The sequence below is a fragment of the Hyperolius riggenbachi genome, chromosome 8, assembly GCF_040937935.1.
Source record: "Hyperolius riggenbachi isolate aHypRig1 chromosome 8, aHypRig1.pri, whole genome shotgun sequence".
Taxonomy (NCBI): Eukaryota; Metazoa; Chordata; class Amphibia; order Anura; family Hyperoliidae; genus Hyperolius; species Hyperolius riggenbachi.
The window spans coordinates 65,236,766-65,249,383 of NC_090653.1; the positions used below are offsets into that span (position 1 = coordinate 65,236,766).

The window sequence follows — 12,618 nt, forward strand, 5'->3', positions numbered from 1 at the left end:
CTCAGCACAGGTTCTCTTTAAGTTGCGTAAAACCAGATTACCTTATATACTCATGTATAAGCCTATTTTTTCAGCACAAAAATGTGCTGAAACGTTACCCCCTTATATGCGAGTCAGTAGAGCAGAACAGATGGTGGAGCAGATTTTGTTACTGGCAGAGGAGCAAAAGGATCTTGCACTAGTGATCTTGCTCTTGGCAGCTGGCTCCCTGCTGTGTCTGTGCCCCCCATCCCCTGCAACAAAGCATGCAGATTGCGCTGCTCAAGACTACCTGTGTCCCTTGTATTGTGGAGTGGGCAAGCAACGTGTCAGCTGTTCAATGATTGGGGATTCTTCCTGTGTGGCAATCGCTGTCTCATTTCTGACGCCATCTAGTGGTGTCTTGAGACACAGCTGTATCATCCTTGGGACACATCTGGCTATTTGGAGAAGGAATGACTTGTACTGGAAACACCTGGCTACTATGGAGGGGGCTGATATGCGAGTCAATCACTTTTTCCTGGTTCCTGAGGAAAAAGTGGGTACCTCGGCTTATACGAGGGTCAGCTTATATGCGTCTATATATGGTACATGTATAGCTGACATGGTCCTTAGTCATAGCGCTAAGGACCATTGTGCGTCCAAAACTTGTCAGCTATACATGTAATCTGGTTTTACGCAACTTAATAAAGGCTTGATATTTCGATTGGACCAATGTGCGGAACGTCACTCTTTTTCTGCTGGTTCCTAGGTGTTGAGTCACCTAGTTCCTGCACTGATTCTTGATTAAGAGGGTTGAGCAGACTTCACATTGCATTGTTACACCATTATATACAGCAGCGCAGCTTTTGTCTTTAATGCTGATTGAGTGCAGTGCAAATGGTCAGTACTACTTCAATTAGAATAGCAAGCGTATATTTATATCTGTATATACTGAAGACATTTTCCCTCACATTGATTTAGTTGAGCTAGGGGGGAATTGAAAATATGGGGAGAAACCCAAAGCAGGTGGTTTCGGCGCTCAGTGTCGGACTGGGAGGTGGTAAACCTGAGGAAATTCACTTGCTGGCCAAGCAGAAGTACTCATGAGTTGCTGCTCACAGTGAAGATTTGCTAAAGGTTTCTATTGGGAGTTATAACACATGGTTTCTGCTGCTTGGTCAGCAGGTGGCTTTCCCTAGCTTTTCCACCTGCCAGTCCGACACTGTCCACACTTAGCACTGAAGCTGGGCACCAATATAGCAGTAATGGTAATTCGGGGTTCTGGCAATTGCTGGACCCCAATTACTTCTCCCTTCAACCTGTTACGTCTCGGAGGTGGAATAGTATTTAACGGCATTTAAGAGGCAGCAGGGTGAGCCATCACTTGGTTCACCCTGCGCCCACCTCACTGGCGGCAAACTAGTATGTGTGCAGGTAATCTGGTGAGCCTGATCAAAACTGACACAAATAGTAAAAATTAAAAAAGCACTTTTGGTTTGGTTGTTTTTTTTTAGCAGGGATAAGAGGAAGGATCAGGACCTCTGTCAGTGCACCTCTATACACTCCTTATACAGGTAATTCAGGTAAGTCCTATTTAAAGGGAACCTAAAGCAAGAGTGATTTGGAGGCTGGAATGTATTTTCCTTTAAACAATACAAATTGCTTGGCTATCCTGCTGATCCTCTGCCTTTAGTAGTTTTCGCAATAGACAAGACACAGAACATTTACATCACGCTTTTCTCCTGGCGGACTCAAAGCGCCAGAGCTGCAGCCACTAGGACGCACTCTATAGGCAGTAGCAGTGTTATGGAGTCTTGCCCAAGGTCTCCTCACTGAACAGATGTACTAAGAATTACACTACAACTGCTGGAATACAGGGTAGTACACAATAAAGCTATATAATTACATTTTTCGTCCAACCCTCCAGGACAGTGACATTGAGATTTGGGCTCCGCCCCCCAGAAACAGGAAACACCCAGCGTGAGCTCTATAAATCTGTTCCCAGGTATCCACACCTCAGTTGTGTGTTTCCTTCCCTGGGAACATGAGCTCTGTAAAGGGAGCTAGCTGGTCAGCAGCCTGGGAGTGCTGAGGCTGGTAATAGTTCCCTGAGGGAGCCTGCTTCACTACCCTGGAGGGTTGGAATATTGTTGCAGCAGAAAGCTCCTTACCTGCTTAAACAGGTTTTTCCCCTCTAGCAGCCACCTGAGCGGCTGTGCGTGCTAGAGGGAGGACAACGCGGAGCAGCCCTGACGGAGGTCCTGGACGCAGCGGTGGGGGAATATCGGCTCTGCACGGAGGAAGGATGGCTTTGCCCCCAGTCTAGCGGTACTTCCGCCGACGAGTGACTTCACTTCCGCATTTTGCGCGGCTGCAAAACAGCGTTGTGTGCGTTCCTTGTGGCACTTAGCGTTTGGCCTTTGCCGAGGATGGACGCACGAAAACTTCAGGATCAGGTAAGCCGGCGGAGATCTTGTGGGGAGCCGCATTTGATCACGGTCTGACTGGTCGCCGCACTGGTCTGAGGTTTGATTATGCTGCTCAGATGTATTTAGTCAGCATATGAATGACAGTGGCTAGATCAAGGATATTTGCTGAAGCTGTCTTTTTGTGGTGGCACATTGTTGTTTAAAACCAGTTAAACATGGATAACTGCACTGATCTTAAGTTTAATTAATAGATCAGAAAAAGCATGTTAGACTACTTGGTGATTTGATTACTTAAATGGAGCAAGATGTTTGTTACCAGTTTAAGTATTGTAAAAGTCCTGATAGTTCAGAAAAGCATTTGTTCACATGTGACTGATTGGTTTTTGTGCAGCTCAATGTGTTTTGCATAAGTAATTGTTGCATAGCTACCTTAATGAATGTTAACTACATGGTGCATTCATTGTGGGGAGTGAGCGGGTTACTGGGTCAGCTGCATATAATGTTGGATGTTTTCCTTCTAAGTTTGCAGGAGGGATTTATTGGTGCAGTATCACCAAATATATTAAGTTTAAAAAAAAAAAAAAAAAAATTTTTTTTTTCCTCTCTCTCTCCTGCAATACATTTTAGCAGCTGTATGCATCTACATTCTGTCTAGATGAGCTACACTTGAGTTGATATGCATCCTAAATTATCTGTCTGATTGCTGTACTTAAGCTTATTTTACAGATAATGATATTCCTTTTTTTGGTAAACAGCTCACTATATACACAGAGTATATATGAATAAACATCACATCTGTTCAGGAGAGGATTTATGTGATTAATTACAGGCTTTAATGAATTATAGTAATTAATCTCATGGTATTATTCTCTTCATATGTTTTTCAGGAGACTTCGGACTTATCCGATAGCTCTAACAGGTCCAGGAGTTGCCTTGTCTGTAAGGTTGTTTTGCCAACTAGCTGGACAAAAGCATCTTGCCAAGGATGTATTACAAAGTTAATTAATGAAGAGAATACTGCCTCCTGCAAAGAGTTTATGACTACCATGAGGCATGAAATGGTAGAGACATTTAGAGCATTCAGGGAAAATCTGCCTACAGGGTCAGCTCCTGTGGTACCTCCTGTGGCAGTTATTCCCAAGGAGAATCCTAAGCCAAGAAAAGCTCTTGTAAAAACTACAAGACGTTTAATTTCTTCAGATGAAGAAGAAGAGGAAATACAGGATGTTCTTCCTGGAGGACAGGTTAACAGGGAGTTATCACAGGATGATATGTCAGATCAAAGTGATACGGATGAGAAACTTATGTTTTCAAGATTCAGATTTCCGGTGGAAGAGACTGATGAATTAGTGCGGGCTATTCACACTACCTTGAATATTAATCAGACCACTCCCGCTCCTGTGTCCATACATGATAAATTATATTCTGGTATGGATCCCACACCACATTTAAATTTTCCTGTACATCCCTCAACAAAAAACCTAATTAATACGCAATGGAAATACCCAGAGAAAAAACTTTTTATTTCCAGAGGGTTTAGAAAGCGATTCCCCTTTTCAGAAGAAGATGCAAAACTATGGGAAGGTTGTCCCAAGTTAGACACAGCGTTCAGTCTAATGAATAGGGAGAATGAACTTGCTTTTGAGGATTTGGGTTTCCTTAAAGACCCAGCAGACAAGAAAATTGATTTGTCACTTAAAAAAGCTTATACAGCAGCAGTAACTAACTTTAAGCCTGCTGCAGCCACCACCTGTGTCTCTAGGACCACTTTATTATGGATAGAGAGGGTGGAAGAATTAGTCAAAACTGATGCTCCTAAAAAGGACATTTTAGAAGCTCTGAGTGTTGTTAAGAAATCTAATAATTATGTTACTGATGCTTCAACAGAGTCACTAAGAGTTACAGCAAAGACAACAGCACTAGTTAATAATGCCCGCAGAAATCTGTGGCTCAAGACATGGGACGGTAGCCAATCGTCCAAGTCTAAGGCATGTAATCTACCCTTTACGGGGGATCTGTTATTTGGCCCTCAGCTCCAAGAAGTCTTGGAGAAGACGGCAAGCAGGAAATTATCATTTCCGAAGAAAAAGAAATTCAAGCCGAATAGGCCCTTTTTTCGCCGCAATAACCAGGCGAGAGATAAAGGGGTCCAAAAAAGAAGGACTTGGCCAATTAATAAGGAAGGGCCTAGGAGGACTCCGCTGCATAAGCCAGCGGAGCCCCAAAGCAAGCACCAGTGACGCCAGGCTGAAAGTAGGGGGCAGGTTATCTTGCTTTTATCCAGAGTGGAGAAAGATAACCTCGAATCAATTCATTTTAGACCTAATAAAAGACGGGTACAAGATAAGATTCATAAAAAAGCCCCCGGTGAGATTTGTAAAGACTTTAATGCCGAAAGACAGAGAAGCCAGGATGGCATTACAGGAATTACTAAGAGACATGATGGACAGAAATGTCATAAAAGAGGTACCACCTCAGGAAAGAAACCGAGGGTTCTATTCTCGAATTTTTCTGATCAAAAAGCCAACCGGAAAATTCAGAATGATTCTGAACTTAAAACCACTAAACCCCTTTATTGTATACGAAAAGTTCAGAATGGAAACTGTGTATACGATGAGGAACTTACTGAATGCAGACGTGTTTATGGTGAACATAGATCTGACAGACGCTTATTGGCACATCCCAATCAGAAGGGAGTCTCAAAAGTACCTAAGATTCAGTGTACAAGGAGACGGTGGAGTGCTGCATTATCAATTCTCGTGCCTTCCTTTCGGAATATCTTCAGCACCAAGAGTGTTTACGAAAGTAATGGCAGAGGTGGTAGGAAATCTTCATCTCCAGAACATTATAATAATCCCTTATCTGGACGACCTATTAGTTCTAGCAGACAATGCGGTACTGCTTCAAAGAGATCTGAAGAGGGTGTTAGGTCAGTTAGAAACCCTGGGTTGGTTAGTAAATTACCAAAAGTCACATCTGGATCCATCCCAGGTGATCAAATTTTTGGGGTTCATAATAAATTCACCCCTTCAAAGACTGTTCTTGCCAGAGGACAAGGTGACAAAAGTGCAGTCGACAATAGTCAGCCTTCTAGAGGCAGACGCCATCTCAGTACGGCAGTGCATGAGTATAGTGGGTCTTCTAACCTCAACAGCACCAGCAGTAGATTGGGCAATGGCTCACGTAAGTTCTCCAGAACTGGCTACTGGAAAACTGGAACAGAAATCAGGGCGATTTAGAAAGCGTGTTATCAATACCAACCTGGGTAAAGGAATCACTGCCTTGGTGGATGGATATAAAAAATCTTCAGTTAGGAAGACTATGGCGGTCTCCTCCAACAAAGATTATAACAACAGACGCAAGTTTGATGGGTTGGGGAGCCCATGTGGACGGACTATACCTGCAAGGGTCATGGACAGACCCAGTAAGGGGAGAGTCATCCAACTTCAGAGAAATGAAGGCAGTTCATATGGCCCTATTACAAGCATCAGAGGGCCATATGCAATTCGAGGAGATAAGAAGCTGAAAACATGCGAGCTTCTTATCTCCTCACATCGCTCAGGATTTACCGGCAAATTCAATTGCCAGTTTCACCTGAGCGATGTCCTTGCGTAAGGGAGCATAACTCAGGCGAATACTAGGTATTCGCTGAGCGATGCTCCTGTGTGGCCAGCGATGTGGAGCGAGGCATTTGTGCCGGGGAGCTGTCCTTCAGCACCACAGCACTGCCCCGGGAGATGCGCACATCGTCGCAAGGCTGTTACCCGCCGCCCGTCGCCTCCTGCCGCTCGTCGCTGCTGGGAAATTCAGAAAAAACATACCTCCATCGTTCCGGCTCGCCGCATGTCCCACGCCGCTCCTCCGCTCATCTCTGTCTCTGTGAGTGTTGGAGCCCGGCAAAGCATCTTTGAGTCTCCCGCCGGGGCTCCCCGTTCATCCACTAGGTGGCCCAATGAGAATCATCCTGATTCTCATTGGTCCAATTAGAATCAGGATGATTCTCATTGGGCCACCTAGTGGATGAATGGGGAGCCCCGGCGGGAGACTCAAAGATGCTTTGCCGGGCTCCAACACTCACAGAGACAGAGATGAGCGGAGGAGCGGAGTGGGACATGCGGCGAGCCGGAACAATGGAGGTATGTTTTTTGTTACATTTTAAATAGGTAAGGAGTCAAAACTGACTCCTTTACCTATTTAAATCACTGGCATCTGGGGTTTCCTTAGTAAAGGAGGCTCCCAGATGCCAAAAACAGCCCGCAGACACCGGCGATAGGTCTTTTCGCCTGCTCAGAGCAGGTGAAAAGTTAGCACCTATGTTTGGCGGGAAGCATCGCTTCCCGGGAGGTGCAAAATGCAATTGCATAGGGGGAAAGGAACTTGCTGGGCGATTATATCGCCCAAGCGAGTTCTTTTCCGCCCTGGGGGGTGTTAAATGCAATTGCATTAGGCGACCTTGCTGACGCCTATTTTAAGAACTCGCCAGCACTTAGCGCTGGCGAGTTTGGTAATTGCATAGGGCCCAGAGTGTCTAAAGGGGCATCATCTTCAGGTTCGTTCAGACAACATAACAGTAGTAGCCTATCTGAACAAACAAGGAGGGACAAGGTCCAGAAAACTCCTAGAAGTGTCACTGAAGATCTTAGATTGGGCAGAGCTGAATCTGCTATCGTTAACAGCAGTCCATCTGAAAGGGACATTAAATCGAATGGCCGACCTTCTAAGCAGACAAAGACTGTCAAATTCCGAGCTGAGGCTCAACCCGGAAGTATTCAGAATGATAACGGCCAGATGGGGGTGGCCTGAAATAGACCTTTTTGCCAATCAGACGAACTCTCAGTGCAGAAGGTTTTTCTCTCTAGATCCGAAGGGAGCATGTGCAATAGATGCGTTGGCCCAAGATTGGATCTTCAGCAAAGCATATGCCTTTCCACCAATCCCCTTGATTCCTCTTGTATTACAGAAGTTGAAACTGTCCAGAATGACTCTGATATTAATAGCACCAGATTGGCCAAAACGATCATGGTACCCGTTGTTACTAAAAATGCTGAAAAAAGATCCTTTACTCCTCCCTCAGGAGAAATTACTTTTAGATCAAGAGGAACACAGATGGGTACATGTTCCAAATCTGCATCTAAAAGCGTGGTTTCTGAAAGGGATGTTCTGAAGTCCAAGGGCCTGTCAGACAGAGTGATCAAGACGGTTCTGAATAGCAGAAAGAAAGTAACCAGATCGATCTATTCTAAGTATTGGAAAACTTTTTTAGACTGGAAAAAGAGAAATAAAGTTAAAGACAATAAATTACCGACAATTCTTGAGTTCCTGCAAGATGGAATTGAGAGGGGTTTGGCCTTAAGTACAATTAAGGTACAAGTAGCAGCAATTTCTGTTTTCGTTGATAAGAAATTAGCCTTAGATCCCCTGGTGATCAGATTTATGAAATCGGTAGAAAGATCAAGGCCAATAGTTAAGAAATCATGTCCTAGGTGGGACCTATCTTTAGTTCTCAATGTACTTATGGAAGAGCCATTCGAACCTCTAGAAGAAATTTCGTTAAGGAATCTTACAATTAAAACCATATTCTTAGTAGCGATTACCTCTGCAAAAAGAGTAAGCGAATTAGAGGCACTAAGCAGTGATGAACAATTCTGTTCTATATTTGAAGACCGAGTGATATTGAAGACGGTAACTGATTTTTTACCAAAAGTATCATCAGTGTCTAATAGGGGGCAAGAGATAATATTGCCTACCTTCTGCAATAAAGCAGTTCATCCAAAAGAGAAGCAGTGGCACAAGCTGGATGTAAGGAGGTGCTTACTAATATACTTAAAAAGAGTGAAGCAACTCAGGAAAACAGACAGGTTATTTGTTAATTTCACTGGAAATAAAGTGGGAGAAAAAATGACCAAAGCTTCGATAGCAAGATGGCTCAAGGTTTGTATTGAGGAAGCTTACAAATTGAGGCAGTTGGAGTCACCTAAAGAGATCACAGCACACTCTACTAGAGCTATGGCAACCTCCTGGGCCTATAGAGCTGGGGCATCGGCATCAGAGATCTGCCGGGCAGCAACATGGAGGAGTGTCAACACGTTCGTCAGACATTACCGTCTAGATCTGATGACAGCAGGAGAACAGTCCTTCGGGAGGAAAGTTCTACAGGCTGTGGTCCCGCCCTAAGGTGGGTGATTCCTTGTTTATCATCTCAATGTCACTGTCCTGGAGGGTTGGACGAAAAAACCAGGATTACGACCTGGTAATTCTATTTTTGACAACCCTCCAGGACAGTCCTTAGTTCCCACCCGTTAAGCATCATGTATTTTGATGTGGGTAAGAAGTATTAGGGTATCCAGTATGACTAGGTTCAGGTCTTGTGCACAACTGAGGTGTGGATACCTGGGAACAGATTTATAGAGCTCACGCTGGGTGTTTCCTGTTTCTGGGGGGCGGAGCCCAAATCTCAATGTCACTGTCCTGGAGGGTTGTCAAAAATAGAATTACCAGGTCGTAATCCTGGTTTTTATATTCTGTTTGATTCACAAATAATCTGAGTTAATTAACCATTTGACAAGTCATATTCCTTGAAAATGTCAAGATACTTGGCCAAAAAAAAAATATTCTAAATACACATTAGTAAGCTTCCAAACATAGAAACAGATAGAATTAAAAAAAATAGATAATTGGGTCTTACTAACAAAGTCTTTAACAGAAATACTGAAAAGTAAACATGCTGCGCTATTTCGGGTCTTGGGTTTCCTTTAAAGAGACACTGAAGCGAAAAAAAAATTATGATATTATGATTTGTATGTGTAGCACAGCTAAGAAATAAAACATTAAGATCAGACACATTAGTGTAATTGTTTCCAGTACAGGAAGAGTTGAGAAACTCCAGTTGTTATCTCTATGTTCGCGCCGGGGTTCGCTAACTTATTTATGGCCTACTGGGAGGAGACTATTTTGGGGGGGCCGGGGGGCCCCGGTGCGGACCTCGTCCTTTGGAAGCGGTTCATAGATGACACGCTTTTTGTATGGAAGGGGGGGGAGGAGAAACTGAAGGTGTTTGTGGAATGGTTGAATGTGAAAAATGATTTCAATTTGAATTTTGTTTGTGAATATAGTGAGGAGAGGGTTAACTATTTGGATCTAGAGATTTATATTGAACGTAATGAGGTGAAAACAAAGACTTATTTTAAAAGGGTTGACACAAATAGTTATATTTTGAGAGACAGTTGCCATTTATTTAAGTGGTTGAGCAATGTTCCGAGGAATCAGTTCACTAGAATAAGAAGGAACTGTACTGATGTATCTATTTTTGATGAACAGGCTGATGTATTGAAACAAAGATTCGCTGAAAAGAAGTATGATGAGCAAAGGCTGCAGGATGATATAAGAAATGTAAGAACTCTGAATAGAAACGATTTATTGAAAGAAAAAAGTAAAATTGAATCCACACCCCCATTGGGGATTTTACTGCAGTACAGTGATCAATCGAGGGACATTAGGAAGGTAATAGAAACCCATTGGCATATATTGCAGCAGGATAAAACTTTAAATGGCATACTGACAGAGAGACCGAAGTTGATTTTTAAGAGGGCCTCTAATTTAAAGAATATGATTGCCCCAACGGTGACTGAAATACAACCAACAGTGGTGAAAAAGGATGGGACATTTAAGAGATGTGGCTTTTGTTTTCCGTGCAGGAACACGAGAAAAGCAGCACCAATCAGTGGTTTTACATCCAATGTTACTGGGGAGGAGTTTAAGATAAGCGGAAATTTGAACTGTGAAACATCTGGTGTAATTTACGTTATAGAATGTGGATGCAAAAAACAGTATGTCAGGAGGACTAAGAGGAAATTATTGGAAAGAATTGGAGAACACGTTAGCCACATTAAAGGTGGTAAAAGTAAACATCCGCTAAGCAAACATTTTAAAGATTGCCCTTTGGGTACACTAAATACTTTGAAGTTTTATGCGCTTCAAAAAGTAGAGAAGGACTGGCGAGGAGGAGATTATATTAAAAAAATGTCCCGAGCCGAATCACAATGGATATTCACACTAGACAGTCTAGCGCCGAAAGGGTTAAACTTGGACATAGAATTGTTTGCATTTTAGCAAACAAGGCGGTACCTATGTGAGGAGTTGAAGGAGAAGGCATGTCCCAGTGGCTATGAAATAGCGGGGTAGTATCCAATAGAGCAAGCCCTGACGAAGGTAGGCGTGCCTACTGAAACCGGTCGGCAATTGGAAGCAGAGTGGTGACGTCACCCACAACTCCAAACACGCATATCGGAGCTCTCCCCGTGTGCTGCACGAACCTCAAGCAGCGGGTCTCCGGCCGGGACCTGTGTAACAACGATCGTTAGTTGCTGGGAACGCAGCCTGACCCACTCCTCCCCAGTCTAGAAAACTGCTACAGACTTGAGTGGACGAACACTAAAGGAAGTATCCTAGCTAAGCAACGGAACCGTGAGTGTGTGGGCTATCAAAAGCCTTAACCCTACCATTGGAACAACTGATCATTTTTAGAAGAAGTTGCATGTCAGCGAACTATATAATACCAAACTGATTACTCTCAGAAGAAGCTGTATGTCAGCAAGGGAAGGAACTTCAGTCATTTTCTAGGCATTTTTTAGGCATTTTTTAGTCATTTTCTAGGCATTTTTTAGTCATTTTTTCATCTTTCATCTTCCTTAACCCTACCATTGGAACAACTGATCATTTTTAGAAGAAGTTGCATGTCAGCGAACTATATAATACCAAACTGATTACTCTCAGAAGAAGCTGTATGTCAGCAAGGGAAGAGACTTCAGTCATTTTCTAGGCACTTTTTAGGCATTTTTTAGTCATTTTTTCGTCATTTTTTCATATTTTAGCACTGCAGTGCACAGCAAGTTCTTTGATACTGGCCAGTATTGATTAGTGCATTTATTGAATAGGTATGAATTTATGTGTGGGATTTATTGAGATTAACTTTTAAGACTACTGGTGTATTTTGAATAAATTTACATTTTATTAACTCCAAATTGCATAATTGATATGTAAAGGCGCAGGTATTATATATATTTTTCTCTATGCAAACAAGCCATTAAGCTCTCTGACTAAGTTAGTCATGGAGAGGGCTGTTATCTGACTTTTATTATCTCAACTGTTCCTGGACTATTTACTTTTCCTCTGCCAGAGGAGATGTCATTACTTCACAGACTGCTCTGAAAGACTCATTTTGAATGCGGAGTGTTGTGTAATGTGCACATATTATAGAATGATGCAATGTTAGAAAAAACACTATATACCTGAAAATAAAAGTATGAGAATATTTTCTTTGCTGCTAATCTTCTAGTAATTATTCATAGTACACAACCAATTCACTATATCATATTTTTTTTTCGCTTCAGTGTCTCTTTAAATATCCTGGTTTCAGCATCAGAAACACTTTCTCTCCCACTTAGCCTAGGTTGTTTATTATGCAGAATAAGTAGACACAATAGATCTTTTCTACTGGCTTCAGAGCTCTCAGTAAACAAACATTCCGCAGAGATCACCTGCCAGTACTAAAGATGAGCCTTCTGTGATCAGTTTCAGAAAATAGATCAGGGAGAGGAAAGATTTTACAGAGGTCAAATTGACTAAATGATTTATAAATGAATATTGAAAAAATAAGGGTATTTATATATTATGTTATTTTGACTATAGTTCCTCTTTAAGCTCCACCCTGTCCTGATGTAGGCTCCATGCAGGGCAGTGCATGTTCTGTACCTGGGCAAGTTATACAGCGGAGTCATCCGGAAACAGGCCACCACAGCACGACGGCGTTGTTTGGAGAGAAGCTTATGCCAAACCGCTTTCTTAGATTTGAAGGGGTGTTCAGTCTGGTAAGGAAAGGTAAGGCAGGAAGCAATTGAAACAAGACAAACAAGTAAGCAAGGACTTTGTTTTGTAGAAGTCTATAGCAACCAATCAGAAACCATCAATCAGTCAGAAAGTCTTATGCTACGTACACACTGGCGACTACGGTCGTTTGAAACAGCTAATTAACGATCGTTCTGCCGACAATCGGGGAAAAAACTTTACCCAACGATCATTAACACGAACGACAAAAGAACGACATCGGGAAGATGGAAATATCCAACCTGACCGATGGTATCTACCGACAATCGTTACAAAACTATAGTGTGTACAGACATCGGCAGAGAACGATCGTTACAAGGGCCAATGCGCCTACGTTGAATTCTGC

General features: G+C 42.7%; 2 protein-coding genes across 11 annotated transcripts in view; one reads left to right on the top strand and one right to left on the bottom strand.

The window, feature by feature from the left end:
* RYR1 (ryanodine receptor 1) overlaps positions 1–12,618 on the bottom strand; it is a 375,187-nt gene that overhangs the window by 77,022 nt on the left and 285,547 nt on the right. For all 10 annotated transcript variants that reach the window (XM_068250552.1, XM_068250553.1, XM_068250548.1 and 7 more), the window contains one exon: positions 12,141–12,253. In XM_068250552.1, the coding sequence (XP_068106653.1) occupies positions 12,141–12,253 (113 nt within the window). The remainder of the gene's footprint in view (positions 1–12,140; positions 12,254–12,618) is intronic.
* LOC137528183 (uncharacterized) lies at positions 1,931–5,547 on the top strand. Its single transcript, XM_068249444.1, has 2 exons — positions 1,931–2,417; positions 3,278–5,547. Exons 1-2 carry the CDS (start codon positions 2,391–2,393, stop codon positions 4,628–4,630), a joined length of 1,380 nt encoding a protein of 459 aa, XP_068105545.1. The 5' UTR covers positions 1,931–2,390; the 3' UTR covers positions 4,631–5,547.